We start from the raw sequence: 22,112 nt of genomic DNA on the forward strand, positions 1-22,112 counted from the left end.
TGTGAAACTATTCGAAGTGTTGCACTCAACGGATGAAGAACATGCACTGTGGAATAGCGAGCAAACGAGCAAAATATGATGTAGAATAGTTGGCCAAAGTATAAAAAACGTCTTGCTCAATTAAAAAAATGCAGAAAACCTAAAAGATCTGAAAAACTCACTTTAAATAATTGAATCCAATCAAGGAACTAAGTCTTTATTTAAAATAAAAAATCGCGCTTTAAAAAGGAACAAATCAGACTAAATATCACAAACGGATATTTTCAGATAAGGAAAATATTTTGCAAGAAAATATTCTGATGTCACAACTGGATGTCAAGACTTTATTTGAGACATTTTGCAGAATCACTGTCTTAGAGAAAATTATAAAGCCGACAAATCAAATCTCCAACAATCTCCCCTTTGGCTTATAATTTTGTTTTTTTTTTTTTTATATATAGGTAGAACACAAAACAAACTACCATTCAACAATAAGTACAGGTGTCTATAAGAAAAGTCTTGAAAAAAATACTATCAACGACAGTACAACACAAAACATGTCAAAATATATAGAATCTAGATAGACAATAACCGTAACCAACCACCAAACCAAACCACAAACCACTCTTCCTTTCTGACTGTAAAAAGAAAAAAAGAAAAAAAGAAAAAAAAAACATCAACTCCAGGATTAAGAAGAGGAAGCACACGCATCTCTAGATAAAATAGAATGCATGATTAGTAACACCTCATCCACTTCAGCCTTTCTCTCCTGAAGCTAGTGCACTAAAGACTTAAGTTCATGAGATTTAGTGGAAAGCAATTGAAGAATACGACCACCAAACAAAGAAGTTATTAAATCTTAACTTGAGCCATCAAGATGATAAGTGATCATGGTAGTATCCAAATCAGGAACATCGTGACCTTGCAGAAGTTTAGGATTGATGGAGAAGAGACTTGGAGATAGGTCAACAACATCTAAAGCGGTGAGAAGATAAGGCTTTTGAGACAATAGGATACCAAAGATAAGGCGAGGAAAAAATTAGAAATTTCAGAGCTATGGACCCAGTGTAACGTTTAATCCAATTGATTACAAACACACCATAATTGAACTGTGATCTAGTTCCAATATGATACATCAAAGTAGCAAGAGCAATAGACAAACTAGATTTGTGCGAAGAAGGGCACCAATTATAAATTCATTTCCTATGCAAAATGGCATATTTAACACTTAAGGCAGTTGTAGATAGTTGACCCTTACGTGGCCAAGTGGAACGAGCTCCTCCAGTCAACTTAAACACCAAATCTCTTAAAGAATGACGTTGTTCTCTCACATTTTTAGGCACATTACGACAAAGAAATTGGTTGATCACAACAGTAGAGAAAACAAAAGCATGTCATCTAATGTGTACCTTCTGAAAATCTGGACTAGCTGATTCTGCAAATTCTAAGGGAAGATTCACAATGACTTCATGAAACACGTGAGGATAGTAGGGCCCCAAGTTCAAAATAGTTCTTTCAAGACCAGTAGTTTGAATCAATTCCATAAGCTCAGTACATTCTTGAGTGCAATAAGATAATTCTTTCTCATCCACAATATTTCATTTTACAACATACTTTCATAAGTTTGCACTCTCTTCAGTGTGAAAAGAGACCCCATCCAAAGGCACAGAAGGGACATTAGTCACAGATGGTTGTTTTCTTTTGGTCTGAGTTGTGACCCTACTGACCCGAATAGAGCCTATAGTTTCTTTGTTTGAGCTACTCTTGAAATTCCAGTCAGAGGCTTCCTTAGAGGCAAATTGCTTAGTATCATGATCAGAGGACTCAGAAGAAGTATCAACATCATCATTACTATCTCCAGAAATACCAGCACTACCAATAACTTCCTTAGATCGAAGAGAAATAATAGAGATATCGTTTTCATCATCAGAACGAGCGGAACAGGAAGAATTCTCTAAACTCGGGTTGCTAGAATCAGTGTTGACTTCAAATTCACCAACATTTTTCATATTCTCAAGAGTCGCAGAGGTCAACAAATCAGTTTTATCAAGATTTTGGTCAGGTAGAGTGAAAAACTCATACAAAGTCTTGACATTTTCTTTAACATTTTGAGCATCGTCACTAGGCTCAGTGCCAATAACAATTGGAACTATAGGAACTCTTTATGAATCAATAGCATCGAGTATAGAGGAGGCTAAAACAATATTCTCAACCATAGACTTCAAAACAATTTTGTTAGAAATATTTACACCTTCATTTCCTTCTAAATCAGTAGGAATTTCAACATTATCACAAACTAAAATTATAGTTGAAATAGTAACAGACAACTTCTCAGATTCTTGACAATTCAGAATAACAACATTAGAACACAACTCAGGAGCAGAAGTCTGAACAGTCGTATCAGCAAAAATAGAACTAGATTCAAGAATAACATCATCAACTAAACTACCTTCGGAAACCCTAGCATCTACATGAGATTCTACAGAAGGTTCAAGAATTTCTTTTGGGTTTCAAGGCGCGACGATATAATTATGTATGTGATCAGATTCACCACTAGAAGAGGTTTTGTTTGGAACAATTTCAACACCAGCCTAAATTAAATCAACAATCGTTAAGGACGATGAACTTACTTTTTCTTTCTCTTTAGTTTTAGATGGCTGACTGGCTTCAGAATGTTTTCTTTTTGCTGAGGAAGGGGAACTTCAACTTCCTTAATTTTAATAGGAAAACCCCGCACACGAATACCATATTTGTTTGTAGAGGGCATTGGAACTTCATCAACAACATGCATCTTGTGCCTAGCTTTTTTTTTTTTTTTTGTATCTTACTATTTTCCTGTCAGATGTATAAGTCCATTCACGAGTACTCACCATTAAAGATGACCGAGTGAGATAATTAGGAACACAAATTTTAAATAGAGGCAGTTGAGAGAGAAAGAAACCCACATTGTAACAAGGAAACCTGTCACGATCAAACCTCCTATAATTTAAATTTAAATAAAAATATGAAGTTAAAACCCGGTTTAACTTCCCTGAGTTCTCACCAGCCATAATTAAGGCAATTAATTGCAAGATTTGCCTTGTAGGCTTCCACTGATTGGTCGAGATTCTTAGCTAAATGGCCCAAGACTTTAATTGCTATACCTTAAAAAAAACAGAAACCCAAGGCTACCTTCAGAGCCTCAAAACAATCAGCATCAAGAGCCTTAGTAAAAATGTCAGTAATTTGATTTTTTGTGTTAACGTGCTTTAACGCAATCTATTTACTTTTAACAAGATCACGAATAAAATGATTTTTGATGTAAATATGCTTAGTTCGACTATGTTGAACAGGGTTTCTGGATATATTAATCACAATCATATAGTCACAAAAAAGAGTCATGACATCTTGTGAGACATCATACTCCATCAACATCTACTTCATCTAAATCAAATCAATACAGCTACTCCTTGCTGCAATATATTCTGCTTTAGTCGTAGACAAGGAAACAAAATTTTGTTTCTTGCTAAACCACGAAATCAAGTTGTTCCCTAAAAAGAAGCAACCTCTAGATGTACTCTTTCTATCCTCTAAGCTACTTGCCCAATCAACATTATAGTAGCCAACTAGAGAGCCACTGGTATCAAGGGTATACAATAAGCCATAATCGCTAGTCCCACTTATGTATTTGATGATTCTTTTTGCACTGAGCAAATGACTGTTTTTAGGACATTATTGATATCTAGCACATACATCAATGACAAAGGCAATGTCAGGTCTGCTGGCAGTCAAATAAAGCAAACTTCCAGTGATGCTTCTATAGAAACTCTCATCAACATTAGTTCCTCCAGAATCTTTTGACATTTTTACATGAGTTGGAGTAGGAATTCTTTTAGCATAGGCACTTTCAAGGCCAAATTTCTTCACTAAATTCTTGGCATATGTTGACTTGCAAAAGGCGATTGACATAAACTACACTAGAGTGTATATGTGTTGGACTCATTATGCGTTTAGTAATAGTTAATCATGCACTTGTCACAAGTTTTCTTATAGTTTGCCAAGTATAAACCTACAAGTTACTTGGTGTGATCCGAGATCGAACTCAGGGATTTGTATTATAACTATTTGGAGTGTGTTTGAATGCGGAAAAGACCGAAATAATTTGAATGTAGTCAAATATCATGTGATTAACTAAGTTATGCGATGAAAAAAATCTAAAGAAGTAGAGAATACTTCAAGATTGGTTATGAGGAACTTGAGATTAACAATGGCGTTAACGTGTGAAAAATGTCTGGAGAAGGCAGGGTTTGGGAGAGATCAATATCACATCTCTAAGTTTAACTTTTAAGGTTAATCCTAGGTCACATAATCCATTCATCGTACACCTCTCGGTGGTCAGCCATACTTGTCATATTCTATGATGCGTGCATGATTTTTCATTTGAGCATAAGGTTATTTCTATCTCTAGAAACACTTCTTACTTTGCTTAATGAGTTCCACAACCAAATACTCTCTGAGGCAGTTAGTCATAGCTGCTTGACTCAATAAGTGATCATAGGCAAGCATTTAAATCACCATACACTAAGCAAACAGGATTACCCATTAAATGTTCAACTTAGTTCATAACATTAATCTTCCCCCTTACCCTGTGATAATTAGCAACTCATGGTGAATTAAAAAATGAGGTAAAAATAAAGAAAATAATGTAAGTAGACATGATGAGATATGTGAATAGAAAATAGAGTAGTTGATTACAAAACAAATAATCTCTTAGTCAAAATGCAATACAATTATAAGCAATAGTAAAAGAATAAAGGGGAGGGGTTGTTGTTTGCAATTTCTTGCTTTAACAAATGGATGTCAAGGATGCTGGTGAAGGAATGGAAGTGTGAAATGGAGAAGGCCTTCTCAGGCTCTTGCTCTGGTGAAGCCCCGATGAGAAAACGGGGTGAATTTTAGAAATGGAAGCTCTCGGAAAAATCTCAAATTCTCCGACCTCTTCTTCATGGGTGTCAATGCTCTATTGATAGAGCCTTACGCTGACAATCATTGGGATTCCCACTCTGATCAGTTGTCATCTCTAATGCGATAGGTGAGGATGTCAACACTGCTATCTTGGTAAACATTTTAAGGATTTGACTGAAGATCCACTAGCACATGCTCGGAGATATCGAGGCATACAATCAACTATTTGTTCATCGGGTGGAAGATCAGTGCATGCAATAGATCGTGCGGTCAACTGCAAAATAAACACATTGGTGCAACAAGACTCATGAAATGTGGTCAGCATGCATTTTTAGCGTACTTCAACGTGAGCATCATTTCAAGCATGAATTCTTAGTAAGATTAACTTATATTCTGCATTTATATCCTCATTATTCTAAGTAAAGACTACAATAACTTGTATTTCTACAAGTTCTCACATCCCCAAATTTAGAATAATGCTTGTCCTTGAGCATATCTTATACTAAGGAAATTCAAGCTTACTCTACATCTCTAATTTGTGCGGACTAACTTCTCAGAATGTGTCTTACTCGCACTCTTTTCCAGACCGGACAACTTTCTTAAATATGATCGCCTCTACCATAAGACTCAAGTCCCTTATAATTTTATCACCTCTGCCTGAGGACTTTACCAATCTTCCCCTCCTAATCGAGCAAAATAATCAATCTCCCATCCAATCTCTACATAATTCTCCTGTTCAATCGCTGCACAAAACTCATTCCCCACCAACCACAAAAATATCACTTCCTTCTAATTTCATGACCCACTCGGCTTGGACGCTGGTCCATATAACCAGTCCCAACCTGTAGATTGTGAAAATTTGGATGTTTCACTGCAACCACCCACACGACCACCACTTCTACCCTTTAGCTTCAATGAACTCAAGAGCTTTGTTACCTAAGAGTTCCAAGCGCAACTATACCCCATCCGCCAATCCATTGTTGAGTTGTAGTGGAGCTTAACCCTCATCTGCCAATCCCTTGTCCATGTGTAATGTAACATATTCGTCCTTCGTCAGTTCCAGTGCATGCAAACGGAACAGAGCCATGACGCTCATGATCTGTAGACTCAAGTCTTGCAGTATCATGATCGGTTTTTGCATACACATCAAATTCAAAAATATCACATGATGAGGTGTCCTGGAGATGTTACTAACAAGCGTTTTGACATCATCCTCTGAGTCACTGCTATCTTCTGATTCAGTATCAGACAAAGTTAATACATAATCTTTGCTTTGTCTCTTCGGAAAAGTGGGAAATTCAACTTGTATATGACCGAATCCATCACAATTTTTACATTTGAAGTTATTTTCCTTGTGAGAAAGTAAATTATCTGACTTGTCAGTTTCCTTTTTACTATTCTGAGATCTGAATTGATTGGGGAAGTAGAACCTCTAGACTTGTTGTTACTGTAAGAGCCAGACCTCTTACCAAAATATTTGAGCACACGATTAAACTATTTTGAAAGCAATGCAATCGATTCAACAAAAGAGCCTTCTGATTCTTTATCGTCATCAATCAACTCTTCTTTAACAACGGATTGAAGAGAAATTCCCTTATTTTTCTTTTAAATTTTATCATCAAAAGACATTTCAAAAGTGAGTAAAGAGCCAATAATTCATCTACTCTCAACTTTGTTATGTCTTGACTTTCATGTCAAATCTCTTGGGTAGGGATCTAAGTACCTTCTGAACAAATTTTTCTTTTAAAATCTTCTCTTCGAGAGTAAACGACTCATTTGAAATATCTAGCAAACGTACATTAAATTCATTGTGGATTTTTCATTGTATCCAGGCATCTTTACTTTAAACTTCCCTCATGAGCAACAGAAAAGATATCCCATGCCTCCTTAGCTGAGACACAAGTATTAACTAATATGAATATGTTGCGATCAACACCATTGAATATGGCATTTAAGGCACATAAATTTCCTAAAGAAGCTTTATTTTCACCTCCAGACCACCGAACCTCTGGCTTCAAGATTTCCTTCCCATCATTAGTTTTGATGGTAGGATATGTCCATCCAGATACAACAACTTTCCAAGTTTTGTTGTCAATCAACTTTAAAAAGGCAGTCATTCGAGTTTTTCAGTACGAATAGTTTGTTCCATCAAGAATAGGTGAACGAGTGGTAAAGTCTCCTTCCTTAATTCCGTCCATGATTGAAGCACCTGAGATAAATGTGACCCATTCTGATATCAATTGAAAAAGGCAATAGGATGACTCGTCATTTGATATGCGGATGTTAAACAAAAAGCACTGACAACAATAGTAACAACAAAAATACCAATAACAAGTAAACAAGTAAAGACATATAGCAGTTGGTAACCCAGTTTGGTGATAAACACCTACGTCTAGGGGGTAAAATTCTTAGGAAAGACAATCCACTAATATTAAAGAGTTAGAGTTAAATAGTTTATGACGTGGTACTTATTTATAATACAGCAACTACTACAGTGGCTCATATAGAGCTTAACTCACACGTCACCTAGGCTCCCCCTAGATGTGAGACTCCCTCTCAACTGAACTTAGGCTCCCTCTAAGTATGTTAATATTAACGTCTGACACTTTGACACTCAACAGTGTGCAAGCTCCTCTCAACTTGATTATCTTCCTCTTGGATCAGCGAACTCCGTTCACTGACAAATGTTAGGGCCCCCTAACATAGAGAACTTCTTCTCTGAAGCCGAGTCTTAAACTCCCCTAAGATTGATAATCCCTTCTCTGGCAGTAATGGCTTAGGCTTCCCCTAAGACCGTGAAACTCTTCAAAGTGTTGCACTCAACGGATGAAGAACATGCGCAGCGGAATAGTGAGCAAACAAGCAAGAACATGATTTAGAATAGTTTGGCCAAAGTACAGAAAACGTTTTTCTTAATTAAACAAATGCGACAACTCTAAAAAATCTGAAAAACTCACTTTAAATAACCGAATCCAACCAAGGAAATAAGTCCTTATTTGGAATAAAAACCATGCTTAAAAAAGGAACAAATTGGACTAAATCTCACATACGAATATTTCAAGATAAGGAAAATATTCTGATGTCACAACTGGATGTTAAGACTTTATTTAAGACATTTGGAGAACCACTTCCTTGAGAAAATTATAAAGCCAACAATCTAAATCTCCAACATAGCTTTTGATAAGATCGTAATCATAATCATTTTCATTCTTTTGATAGGGGTCATTGAATATTATGTGTTGTTAACGTACATGGTAAATACAACATATATTTTAGACTCACTACACCCTGATAGGCTGGATGATTGAAAACATATTGTAAATATGTAAGTTTTATAAAATGTTTTAATATAGTTAAATTTTCAATTCTTTAAGTTTGTTAAAGATTTGCATTTGTATTTGGATGTTCTTGTCTTTTATTTAAGGCAATGGAAATGTATATAGCTTAAAGTACTTATCGAATACCAAAACATGCCAATACTACATGACTGCTCGTAAAGGTAAATAAATTTTAGTTATAATCAATTAGTTATTATTACATGTACAAAACAAATCTTAATTCTAATTATTTATTTATATGTTTCAGTGCCCTTGCCGAAAAGATTTTGTGGGATGTGGATATTATGTAATAAAGTTCATGAAAGAGGTTTTACATCATCTAGATACTATTATCAATTCCCTTGTATGTCTTTATTCTAACTTTTTACATATTGCGTACATAATCAATAATGAACTTATTGTAATATTTGTTATTTATTTGCTTTGATGTAGTTTAATACTAAGAACCCTTTTATCCAATAAAAACTCAATGAGGTACAAGTTGAATAAGCGAAGCATGTGTCAAACTACACTTGATCGATTGCATGGTGCTATAACATATATTATTTGGCTTTCGCTCTGAATTTTTAGTATCCCTTAGGTAGTTTGTGTAACTTTGTTTGGTTGTAAAGTTGTTGGACAGTTTTCTTGAAATTTTTGTAGATCATAGACATTGTGTAGTTTTGAACCATATTGCATAGCATTGTTTGATTATAAGTTGTTGGAGAGGTTTTTTTTTTTTTTTTTTTTTTGAAATTTTTGTAGATCTTAGACATTTTATGTACGTTTGAAATATATTGTGTAACTCTATGTTGAAATTCAATCGTGAATTGATCATCAGTATTGAAATGATATGACAGATTGTGTTCTTTGAAAATTTACCTATGTTTTGTTGAATATTTATACGGACAAATTAATTGAAATAGAGGATGAGAATTCTTTGTATTATAAAAATCATTTATGCAGGATTTAGGTTCCATATTTTGCTAATAATTTTTTGCAGGGTATAATAGATATGATTTCAATTTTAAACTTACATCTTAATATACAACAATAAAAACTATTCAACGTCATCTAAACAAAACAACTTTGATTAGAATCAATATTAGTTCCCAACTGTCATCCTTATCCATACTACGTCGGTTACAAACTTACATCGTACCAAACTATCATCGTATTATATATGATGACATGGTTATGATGCTAGTTTCTAACTGACATCATAAACAACTGTCATCAAATGCCTATGATGACACAGGATATGATGTCAGTTAGCAACTACCATTTTAAACAACCACCATCATATATATACGACATCGAAAGATTTGATGGCCATCAATAACTCGACCTCAATTCTGAATGAGTTATGAACTCCTATATATGGAGGCAATCCTTTGATTTGTATGGGTCAGAGTGGCAAATATCGCCGACTTAATATGCCTACCGTTTTGAAAATTTGTTCGATTAGGGAGTTAGGAATATAATTACACAAGGTAGAATTCACTTCTCTCATCTTTAGGATAAGTAGATGAATTGCTCTCTTAAGTCTGATTCTAAGTCTTAAACAATGAGGTCTCACCCTCTTACTGACCCGAGAGAGATTTGGTTTATAGTTAGACTATAAATCGATTGTTCATTAGAGGGATTAATAGTACTTAATGAGTTAGATGTAATTATAAAGATAAAATGGAAATTTGACCAAGTTGTAATTACGAGTGATTCGTGAATTGTTGACTTACTATTAATTGGTTATATCCATGGACACATAAATATATCTATAGTTCAAAGAGTGTAACTGTAGTCTTTAGTAGAGTGACTTACAGTTATTGAATTTTGATCAATTAATTAAATTAATAATTAATTCAATTAAAGAGTTCAATTAATTAATTTCCTATCATTGGAGTTTCTAATCTATATATCCATATATTAGATCCCCTTGCTAGTTCACTAAGGATAAAAACAGAGAATAAATAGTTTTGGAATAATTTGAATTGTTCAATTTTTTTAGGAAAAATATCGGTATTAATTATATTAATGTGATTAATATAAAGTATACATTGTAGTTTATAGTTAATCATAAATATGATTTATAATTAAAACTACATATGAGAGTAATATATTTGAATAAGATTCAAATATTAATTGTATGAATGCGATTTATATACATACTATAGGTTAAAAATTAATGTGAATACGATTCATAATAAAACTATAGGTTATGAGAGTGTTATGCATTTTAATATGATTTAAATACATGTTTAATTAAATTTGTGATATTTAAAATTGAGGAAAATTTTTACAAATGAAAAAAAAAATGTCAAATTATTTATAGAAATAAAAAAAAATTGATAGATTTGTATCAGCGTCTATTAGTGATAGAAAATGAGAGAAGTCTATCATTAATAGAGGCTGATATAAGTCTATCAGTATCTCTTAGTGATAAAAACGGATAGAAGTCTAAATTGATTAAATTTTGTTATCTTGTGCAAATAGTTTTCCTTATTCTAAATATGATATTATTTAATTTTATAATTTTATCAATGAGATTAATTAATTAAAATTAAATTTTGAATTTGGTTTTTATTAAATATTCATTAAATAATATTATATGCAGGGGAGTAGTTATTGCAGTGGGGGGATTTAACTTTCCCTCAAGTATTTCTTTGGGAACAATCCTTTTTTTTTTTTTTTTTTTTGTAAGGGTTACAAAAAAAAAAAAAAGCACACACACAGTGAAAACCTCTCAACTTCACTCTCACAATTCGTTAATTTTTCCCTTTTTACTTTTTCAAAACAAAGAAGGATCCAACAATCCGTTTCTTGTTAGAGAATAGCAAGGTAACTTTAGTGGTTGTGTCCATTGTTCTTGTTCGTGGAAGAATTCGTGTTATTCCAATTTGTGGGAGGAAAAACCAAGAAAAAGTCTTCAAGGGTAAGTCTTCTCATATTTGTAAATAGCATGTTGTACATTGTATGTTTATTCGGTATTTGTTTATTTCTCTATTTTCATTCCACGTTTTTCTAAAACGAAATTCAAATGCATACACATTCAAAACAAGAAGGTTGTAATGATTTAGTCAATGTACGTTCAAATCTTTAACAATAGAGTCTTTAAATTTTAATTTATGAGTATCAGCTTAATTATTGTACTCTATAATTTGTAACAATTTAGTCTCTATCGTAAAATGCTATTAAGATTTAATAAAACTTCTTAATATTTTATGAAAGTTAAGGGACTAAATCTACCAATAATCAAAGTTTATGGACTAGATAGTTACTTTTAATCTTTTATGAAAGTTTAAATAAAAAATGATGTGTTTTAAAAAGTATTTCTGGTCATTAAACTTTCATACAAGTATAATTTAGTTCATGAACTTTAATTTGTAAATATTTAGTCCATATGATTTCAATTTATAATAATTTAATCTTTAAATTTTAATGGAATTATAGTATTATATAACAAACATTAATACTTAATTTTTACGATTTTTTTCCACTATACAAACAAAACCATTATAAATTATAAAATACATGAACTATTTACGAATTTGAATCTAAATTTTTACTTTCCAAAAATGTTTTTCTAAACCAAATAGGAATAAATAGATAAATAAATAGGTAAAGAAATTCAATGGGCAATTGGCTCACTTTAACACCCATAAAACCCTAAAAGCCCTACGGAAGATCTTGCAGCGAGCCTCCGATAAAGAAAAGCTCCTTCCTTTTCGCATAGCAAGAGCAGAAGAATGCGACCTCCAAGGGGCGGCGGTGGCTTCAGGGGAGGCCGTGACGGTGGTAGAGGAGGTGGCCGAGGCGGCGGCGGCAGGGGAGGTGGCCGCTTTGGTGGTCGTGGCGGCGGAGGCTTCCGTGATGAGGGTCCTCCATCTGAAGTCGTTGGTTCGTATCTCCCATTACTTCTTAAATCATTCATTACTTTGGTTTTTGCTCATCTTTCGCTTCTTCGCTACCAGGATGCTTTTTTAGTTACAATGCAATGTTCACTTGGGCTCCTTAAGACTAGCTATATTTAGATGTTATTGGTATTTGCGTTTGCATAATCGGAATGAACGATGGATTCTGTTTTTGAACTTTCCCTCTTTCTCTAGCTGTTTGAACTTTGAGTTTCAAAAGTCTTAAGAATGAATCACACAAGTTTTATCTATTTTTTTTTCCCTTAGATTGTTAATGAATCACACAAGTTCAGCTGTATTCATCAGTAAAAAGGATTTTTTTTCCCTGTTACAGAGGTTTCTACTTTCCTTCATGCATGTGAGGGTGATGCAGTCACAAAGCTCACAAACGAGAAGATTCCTTTCTTTAATGCCCCTATTTATCTTCAGAATAAAACTCAGATAGGGAAAGTTGATGAAATTTTTGGCCCCATCAATGAATCCGTGAGTCCACTGGCATTGATTTTGTTAGTTGTTTAGTTTTGGATATATTTTTGGTATTTGATAAATCGTTGTTTTTGTTAACTTGATTGCAGTATTTCTCAATCAAAATGATGGAAGGAATTGTTGCGACATCTTATGCTTCTGGGGATAAATTTTATATCGATCCAGCTAAACTCTTACCTCTTGCTAGATTCCTCCCACAACCGAAGTACGTAATCCATCTCTTCCTTTTTTTGCCACCTCAACTGAGGTCTGCTGGTCTAGAATTTGAGTTCGTTTATCAACATGTTTCTTAACATCCTTTTCCAAGTGATTGCTTATGTTCGTTTGTATTGAGGGGTTTAGGGCTTTCATGGTGCTGCAATAGAAAAATGTAGCTTTTGTGTTGCACGTAGTTAGGTTTATTGTTCGGGGGTAAGGTTTGGATAGAATTTCAGGTTAGCACGTTTTTATATTTCTTTGTTTATATTGAATCTTGAACGGAGGTGGGGTTGAGTGAAAGATTCTATTGTACTTGAAACTTTGGCCTCCAAATTAAGTAAAATCACGAGTAACTGATGATAGGGGTTCTATCCTGAATAGAATTTTGTCAGTTTTATTTTATTTTATTTTTTTTTTATTTTTATTTTTATTGAATGTTTAGCTAGTACTTACACCGTCTATATGGTTCCAAATTTTTATGATCTAAACTAACTATGTAGGTTCATATTATGAGGTCTAATGTGACTGATGAAAAATTAAAAAACCTGTCTGTTCTGCTTCTACTTCTTATTGCTTCATTAAGCTGATGTTAATCTTCCGTAACCCTATTGGCCTATTGTGTACTTGAGATAAACAATTTAGTTTACTGCGAATCTCTGGCTTCTGTGTAAGGCATTTATCATGGTTTTTTATTTTATTTTATTTTCCTCCTATTCCGTGTCCAAATATTGGTTGTCAATCACAATTCCAACGATTTGTTTCTGGTTAGAAGGTTTTAGGAGTTATTGTTTTAGTGGAAAGAATCACAGAACCAACTAGTGAGCAATGCTTCACAATGTTTGTGTTAGATTCAGTATAGAAATTACTTTTATGTCTTCATTATTTCAGGGGACAGTTTCCCTCTAGAGGTGGAGGTCGTGGAGGGGGCAGAGGTGGCGGCAGAGGTGGCCGTGGGGGTGGTGGCTTTCGTGGAAGAGGTGGCCCAAGAGGTGGCAGAGGTGGTCCTCCAAGAGGTGGTGGCCGTGGTGGTGGCTTTAGGGGTAGAGGAAGATTCTAGATTAGCATTATGTAATATCATAGTTTTATCAAATTTCCATTTGCAATGTCGTTTTGAGAAGCGTTTGCAAGAGTCTTTATTTGTACTGTATTTTATTTGGAATTGAACTTCTGGGTATTGAAGCTACTACCTAATTTAATTCTACTGCAAATTTTAGCGTTTTACTAACCACGGCAACCGAAATTTTGCAATCTGTTCCTGAATATAATATGTGGATTGAGTTCGTGGATGATGAAATTTCGATTGTCATATTTTTCTTCCTGCTGCGTGTTTTGAACAGAATAAGATCATCTTCCATAGGTTTTGAAATTGACGTTTTGTAATTATGCCATCTTCCACGGTCTTGGACTAATATTCTTTTGGATTGGAGTTCCTTGTGTGGTTAATGTTATTCGTTTGAAGTGGAGTAAGTGTTAGACTCTTGTTTTCTTGTGTTCATTTTTCCAGTGAAGTTTTGTTTTCTTATAAAAAAGAACTATTGTCATATGGTATGGTACTCTAGAAAATTCATTGCTTTTTCTGAAGTTTGATATCAAAATGTGTGAAGACGAACCTTCCAGAGCTAAAGGATGGGAAGAATTCATGAGTTAGAAATTTAAGCTTGGAAGCAAGTGGATGGCTTCAGCCTAGAGAGGATTCCTCCTCTCATCCAAAATCAATCCATAAATCTCCTTTCAATAGGTTTTGGGAGGAAGCAAAACCACGCCATTTATTTGGCATTTTTTAGGGCAGAGATGATAATTCTTGCATGCTTGTCCAATAAAAATAACTAATGCTATGAAAAATAGAGTGCTGTATACAGAAAATACAGCAGGAAAGGAAGCAACACTAGGTGAGGGAGTGGAGCATCTCCCCATTTATTTAAAGCTGAGAGAAGCAGCTGCTCAGGCTTCCCAACCCCTCAGCACTGTGGCTCTCGCGACTCGGTTGACCCCAAGTGTAAAAGCTCCCATTCGGAGGTCACAATTATGGTTCTTACACATCTCCTTTACATCTTTGAATCCCTTTGTCATGTAAGTCTTCAGCTCGTTGTTTACTTTCTCTTCCTCCCACATGAATCCTTGGATGTTCTGCATTTGTATTGTTTGTTTCAATTGAGTTATATATCATGTGCGTATCTGTTGTGTCTTTCTGAAAGGAGTTAGTAAATGAATGAACAAAAGAGAGGGTGGGATACCTGAACCCACTCGAAGTAGCTAACTGTAACTCCCCCTGAATTTGCATAAATATCTGGTAGAATAACAACTCCTTTTCTTGCCAATATCTACCGATGACAAAATATTATCAATTTTAGTTTTTTTCACTATCTTTATTTGGTTTCATGTTCATTTATGTGCTCACCTCATCAGCCTCTGGGTCTGTTGGGTGATTGGCTGCTTCTATTATGAATTTGGCTCTGATTTCATTAGCATTTTCCTTGTTAATGACACCTCCAAGGGCTGCTGGTATCAGTATATCACAGTCTTCAACCAAAATAGATTTGGGATCAATCGGATTTCCCCCTTCAAAACCTTTCACACCTTTGTATTCCTTTGCATGCTTTAGTAAGCTTATAATATCTATCCCATTGTTGTTCTTTATTGCTCCTGTTACATCACTTATTGCTACAATCTTCCCTCCATTTTCACTGATCAGTCGGGCTGCCCACGACCCCACATTACCGAAACCCTAACATATCAGTCCATATTTGTACTTAGCATGTAATGGTATATATTGATGTTAGCTAGCTCTAACGAGAAATTCTAGCAGCAAGGTTAAAGTGTTTGCCTGAATAACAAATCTTTGACCGGATATGCTCTTTCCATACTCATTTAGTAGGGCCTCTGTTGCATACATCACGCCTCGCCCCGTTGCTGCATCTCTTCCCAGAGATCCACCCAGATCCTAGTTTGGGGAAAGTCAAGTTTGATTAGTTGTTTTAATAGTAATGCATGAAGTTGAGTTGAGCCGTATGAGCACTTACAATAGGTTTCCCTGTTACGACTGCTGGTGAGTAGCCATGAAACTTAGAATACTCGTCTAGTATCCATGCCATTGTCTATTCAAAGCAACACACTCAATTAGGAAGGAGGAAAGCTGAAACCTCTTGAACTGTAAAAGAATTCAGCTTGAAACTAAGTTTGACTGTGTATGTTTAGTCAACCTGTGGACCTGTTCCCATATCTGGTGCTGGGACATCGGTGTGGACACCAATAAGATCATGTATCTTTTGAGTGAAAACTCTCGTAAGACGCTCTAGCTCCGATATACTTAATTCTCCAGGATCACATCCTATCCCTCCCTTGGCTCCACCGTAGGGTATATTTGCAACTGCTGTCTTCCATGTCATCAATTGTGCTAAAGCATTTACCTCATCAGGGTCAACCTGCATTGGTATGTATATTGCTTTCATAAATATGACTCCGGATTGTTCAATGTGTCACAAGTTCAAACCCCAAGTAAATTTTTTTGTTATCTCCAAGTGTTTGACATAGGAGTGGGTGAGGACTTCCCGGAGATTTGTGTAGAGTAGGCCATGAGCAAAATACAAGGAGGGGCCCTTGAAACTTCGATTCTTGTAAAAGGAAGACTGGATAAGAAGACAAACAACCAACCTCAGGGTGATATCTGATCCCTCCCTTCATGGGGCCTCTTGCATTGTCATGTTGGACCCTGAAACCAACAAAGGATGCCAATGTGCCATCATCTTTGGGTATGGTACACTCAACCTGTCATATCCACAAGGCTAATTTTGATTTAAAATTTTTAACAAAAAACCAATCTTTTCATTGAAATAATGAATTGACACTACCGTTCTATGGAGAAATATAAAAATAGAAAGAAAACTAAGAAAATATAGAAGTATCCCCATCTAAGTAAAGATCTTGAAAAGAAAAATCACAGAAGAAAGAGAGCACCAAAGAGAAGCCTTCAAATTTTTTAATAACATGTCTCTAGAATATATGGTTAAGATACCATCTAACAAGAATAAAAAACTCGAATATGTTGAAATATAAAGTTAACGACTACAGGATAAATCAAGTATAAAGCACTTGGATCTTCTTTCTTGTCTTGAGTATGCTGATCCAAGCCTTAAATCATTCAATAGTTGCTTGCTTTCCGGCAATCCCCCTCCATCTATTTATAACCAAATACACTAACTACCTCGCTAGTTACACTTATGCCTCTACTAATACCATACTAATATTTCTAAGGCTCCTACAAATGCATATCCCTTGTGCTGTTGAATTTGTATGTCTGTTTCTGATTGTATCTAGTGAATTAAAATAAATAAAGAGTCACCAGAAAAATCAAACCTTGATTTCTCTAAATGGAATGAGCAAGCTCTTTTCGAGCTTCGAATCGAGACCGAGAAGCCTAGCAGCAAGCTTGAAGTTTCTGTTTGTAGCTGCTAGTGCATTCATGGTTGTATCCCAGGATTCTTTAAAAGAGTAAACCGCAGCTGTTTTGTGGAGAACAAAGTCAGGTGTTTTCAGGTCTGTTTGGTATGTATAACAAACTACTTAGTGGCAAGGAATCTTTGACTTACAACAAAACGAAAAAGCAAAAAAGAAAAGAACAGAGAGAAAAATAAAGGCAAAGTTCATTCAAATCCAGCCTTAGAACTATTCAGTGAGGAGCTTTGAGAACTTTTCTTTTAAGATTTATAGAGAAATGATATCTTAACCTAAATTCTATATTAGTCATTAAAAGATGTATACAAATTTACAAGTACTTGTCCATAATGCATTTAAGAAGATATTAATTTAATTTATATTATAAAAAATACTTCTGAATTTCGTCTTTTCTTTCAAGAATACTCTCTTTTTTTTTTCTTTTTTTTTTTTTCCTTCAACAGTTACAATATTACCTGTAACTACCTTAAATTTAACAACTATGGAATAAAGTTTGATAAAATGTTGGAAGAAAATTCGGATTTATAACAAGATGATGACCACCTAAAACGAAAAATGAGTAACAAATGCTGTCACATTGTTCCAAGACAGTGATCCATGTCTTATTTTAAGTTCCAATCTCCATAAAAAATTCTAATTCATTTCTATCTAAGGATAATTTTGAAACCTTTATGAACCATAAAGTGAAGTGTAATATCCTAAGCATTTTAGGAACAAAGGGGCAAAATTCTGGGGTATTTTTGTAATTTAGCTTAAAAACTTTAAGACTAGGAAAAACAATTCACAAAAGAATATAAAAAGTAAGTGAAAGTTAAGAGATTATAATAGGATTTAAACTAAATAAATGTGGATGAAGATTATTCTTTTCCCAACATTAGATGTACTGAACAAAAGCTACTCTGCATTTGAGAACAGAGAAACCTCGACTATTAGTTTACTGATACTTTATGGGAAACTCTGTTTCATATTTGAAGATAGATAGATAGATAGAGAGAGAGAGAGAGAGAGAGAGAAAGAAACACAGTGGGACTGAATTGTATCAAGTTTGAGTTATTTACCTTAGAGATAGAGAAAGACAAAAATGGAGAGCTCAAGCCTAGGCCTTCACAGAAAGGAAAACTGTGCTGAAAAAGTTAAAATACAGAAGAAGATCAGACCATTGATTTTCTTGATGAATTATGAGGTACACTAACACTCCAAGGTATCCATTTATAAACACAAAAAACCCAACACAAGAACACAACAAATGATAGAATCAGATTCCAATCCCCCAAAAGAATTACCCTTCTACTCCACCAATCTTTCCCAAACCCATATCAAATTGCAGAGCCAACATGCAAAAATTTCAGAGAAGAGAATGTGAATATGAGAATATAATGCCAATCTCACACTCTGACTCACACACCCATTTGTCACTCTGCACTTACTGACTTTCTTTCTCTTTTATCTTTATATAGTTTACTTAGGGGGAGGGCTATGTTGAGTGAGTTCCAAATCAGATTCCCACTTTGCTTTTTCTGTTTTCCTTCTCTTGTGGCTGCTCATTTTTTGCTTGCTGATGTGAATATGATGAGCAACTTTGATTGCTTTTGTAAAGCCATTTACCACTTTCTCTCTCACTCATGTCCCAATTAGTTACATCATCATCTCATTGTGCTGCTTCACTTTTTTGTTTCTAATGTAGTGCATGAATGCATCATTAACTTAAAAAGAAGTATCAACATTCTAGTTTGGTTTGTGTGTCCGTGTCCGACACTTAGACATTTCGACACGTATCAAATGTTTATTTGTGCAATAACGTGATAGATATTAGTTGTACAAAATCAAAGAAGATTCAATTTTTTTAGACATGGATGAAAAATACACCAAACTAATTTTTTGAACACGTAAATGCTTAAACTCATTGACCTTGAAGTTCCTTGTATAAAAATGATACATATTTTTAAAAATGCATATCTTAATCAATGTGTTTTTGTTGTGTCCATGTTCTAGATTTTGAAAATATGATGTGTTGTCGTATTTGTGTTTGTATCTATATTAATGCTTCTTAGTTATTAACTTAGTTGACTTGAAATGATTATTTTTTTACATCTTTATACTAGTATGATATTTTACTCCTTTTGATGGGAGGGACAATATAATCTCGAGCTTATGCACTAGTATGATGATTGTTGAAGCAACGTTGATGATTAAGGCTAAGGACTTGATGTTTGACTAGGAGGAATTAGGGGGCCATGCTACTTCAAAGACAAGACAAGATGTATAGCATTTTGTTACTTGTTAAATTGAAGTGTTGGTTAATCTAGGGGTAGAAATACTCTTATTAACGTAAATAGGTAGGGTATCATGTGCCATTGAGTTGAGTTATTCTAGGTAAAGTGTAAATTTTAAAAAAGGCTAGCGGAAAAATCATCCAAAAAGTAAAAACTTTTCTATGGCTGATTTCTTTCTAGAAACTTGTTTGTTATTGATCCTTTTGGCGTGATACCACTTTTACCCTCAATATTAAATGATCTCTTCATTTGTACTACCTATGTCTCTTTTGCTCTTCCCTTAACGACAACATAATGGAAATTCAAAGTCATTTAAAACTAAAGACGTTTTAACATTTTGCTTAAGTAAAAGCATGGTTGGAAAGAAAACAAAAAATCGTATGAAAACGAGTGGTCCTTTAGTTAAAATAGAGTTATATCGACAAATATATGATAAAAACAAAATTATTATTGCGCAGAAAAAAGTGTGCGATCATTAACATCAGCGTACGCGATCACTTATATCAGTATGGTATAACTATATTTTTGTTAAATGACCATTCGTTTTCATACTTTTTTCGAATTCTTTTCAACCATACATGTAAATGGAATAAAAACTTAAACAATCTTTGACTTTATCTATACTATATTAAAAGGGGCAAAATGGGGAGATGTAGTTGAATATGGTTTTTTTTTAATTTTATTTTATCAACATTCAAATCTTGACGATAATATTTTATATCTAAACAATTCTATTTGATAACCTCGAACCTTGATTTTTATTTTTTCTAATTGAGTATCTTAACAATACAGAAGAAAAAAGTGTTGATATTAAATCTAATTTAAGATTTTTTATTTTTTATTTTTAGTATTGAATACAAGTAAGTGTATCTAAATCAATTTTATTTGTTTATTTTAGGAAGATAAAACTATTTATGGATAACTAATTTGAAAATATACGTTAATATAATATCAAACCATCCTCTTTTTTTTGTTATTTTTTTTATATTTGAAGAATATACAATTATTTACTATTTACTCATAAATAGCACATAATATTCCTTTAGAAAGTAAGACCATATTTGCATAAAATAAAATAACAATAAATAGTTTTTTTTTTTTTTCAAGAAGTAAAATTTTGTACCATTTTATTTTAGACATTAATTTTCTAAATTATTTAAGTTTGTAATACTAAAAATACATATCTAAGATTAAATAATTTTAAAAAACTAATATCTAGTTAAGTTATCTTTTATTTCAAAATTCTCTAATTCAACATTCTATCCTTCTTTTTTTTTCCTCCAAAAATTAATCAATTTAAAATAATTAAAAAAAATGAAACAAACAAGGTAGATAATATTTTATCGTGCTACTTCTTTATAAATTTTAGTTTGTAACTTTTATTTTAATATCATATATATTTTAGTTTTATTCATCATTTTTTATTTCTATCTCTTTCACTATTTTAAAATTTAAAGTCAAATATATTAGTAATTTAACTTAATGAAAATATCTCTTTTTGAACCACGTCTATTTTTAAATTAACTTAAAATAAATACATATAGTTTTAGCAACTATTTTTTATTACTAAATTTATGTCAAAAACTTACTATTCAAACTAAATGAAATATATTCATTCAATATTTAAATTTCATCGTAGAAATTTAAATTCTAACAAATTTTAACCACATGCGATACGTGTATCTTTTATAACATATTAAAAGTGGTTAAGAGGGTAAAAATTTTAACTTTCCCTTAACTTTTTCAATAGAAACTATTTTGCTCTCACATCCACACCCTCTATACTATTCTACATATCTTTCACACATTTTTTTCTTTTTTCCTTTTTATTTAATTTTACATTTCTCTTTTACTATTATATCTCTCAACAATTTCTATTTCACATTCCTCTACTTTCTTTTTTTACCTTTCACGTCTTTTCTTTTTACCTTTCTATGTCTTTTCTTTTTCTTTTAATTTTGCATTTTTCTTTTGTCATTAGATATTTCAACGATTATTATTTTGTCCTCAAATTCTTTGTATCAAATATTAGTCTCATTGTTTCAAATGATTAATTTTTTATATAAAAAATCAAACAAAGAAAAATAGTTGTCCATTTTATAAAATTTCACAATGTTTTAGAAGATACACAATTGTTTCAACTTTTTTTTTTCAAAAAAAGTCTCAAGTTTATATTGATATAGATAATTTATTTTTACTCGAAACCATTTAAAATTATTGATGAAAATACATTTCTCCATTTTATGTAATTAATTTTAAACTTCATGTCTAATATGTATAAAAATTATATTTGTTCTACCATCTATATTTTCCTCTATAAAATTATGTTTCAAACATTTTCAACTACTACATCGTCTAATATATTTCATAATCATTATAAATTATAAAACATATATATAGTGATATAGTCTTAGTTATCTAATCTCTTTCATTATTTTTAAATTTTACGTCAGATATTCATACTATTTAATTTTAACTAAAAGTATATTTGTTTAAAATTTTATATTATAAAGATTTGGAACCATGTGCAAGTGTGCTTTAACTAGTTACTC

At 33.0% G+C, this 22,112-nt stretch overlaps 2 protein-coding genes across 3 annotated transcripts; one reads left to right on the plus strand and one right to left on the minus strand.

Annotated features, from left to right (window-relative positions):
- The first annotated feature begins 11,817 nt into the window (after positions 1-11,817).
- On the plus strand, positions 11,818-14,060 carry LOC120073254 (H/ACA ribonucleoprotein complex, subunit Gar1/Naf1 protein). Its single transcript, XM_039025986.2, has 4 exons — positions 11,818-12,137; positions 12,486-12,634; positions 12,727-12,842; positions 13,724-14,060. The coding sequence occupies exons 1-4, from the start codon at positions 11,987-11,989 to the stop codon at positions 13,890-13,892; spliced, it is 585 nt and encodes a 194-aa protein (XP_038881914.1). The 5' UTR covers positions 11,818-11,986; the 3' UTR covers positions 13,893-14,060.
- A 433-nt stretch (positions 14,061-14,493) lies between these two features.
- LOC120073253 (glutamate dehydrogenase 1) lies at positions 14,494-18,718 on the minus strand. 2 transcript variants are annotated; one of them, XM_039025985.2, is made up of 10 exons: positions 18,571-18,718; positions 18,346-18,411; positions 17,189-17,334; positions 16,487-16,600; positions 16,036-16,257; positions 15,856-15,930; positions 15,660-15,776; positions 15,234-15,560; positions 15,070-15,156; positions 14,494-14,962 (listed from the first exon to the last, which is right to left on the minus strand). In XM_039025985.2, exons 3-10 carry the CDS (start codon positions 17,294-17,296, stop codon positions 14,777-14,779), a joined length of 1,236 nt encoding a protein of 411 aa, XP_038881913.1. In that variant the 5' UTR covers positions 17,297-17,334; positions 18,346-18,411; positions 18,571-18,718; the 3' UTR covers positions 14,494-14,776. The 2 variants fall into 2 exon arrangements, with proteins under 2 accessions (XP_038881913.1, XP_090167846.1); XM_090311720.1 differs by lacking the exon at positions 18,571-18,718 and having other exon boundaries at positions 18,346-18,487.
- Between the last annotated feature and the right edge of the window lie 3,394 nt (positions 18,719-22,112).

This window comes from Benincasa hispida, chromosome 3 (genome assembly GCF_027475165.1).
Source record: "Benincasa hispida cultivar pf3 chromosome 3, pf3_genome.v1.1, whole genome shotgun sequence".
Taxonomy (NCBI): domain Eukaryota; kingdom Viridiplantae; phylum Streptophyta; class Magnoliopsida; order Cucurbitales; family Cucurbitaceae; genus Benincasa; species Benincasa hispida.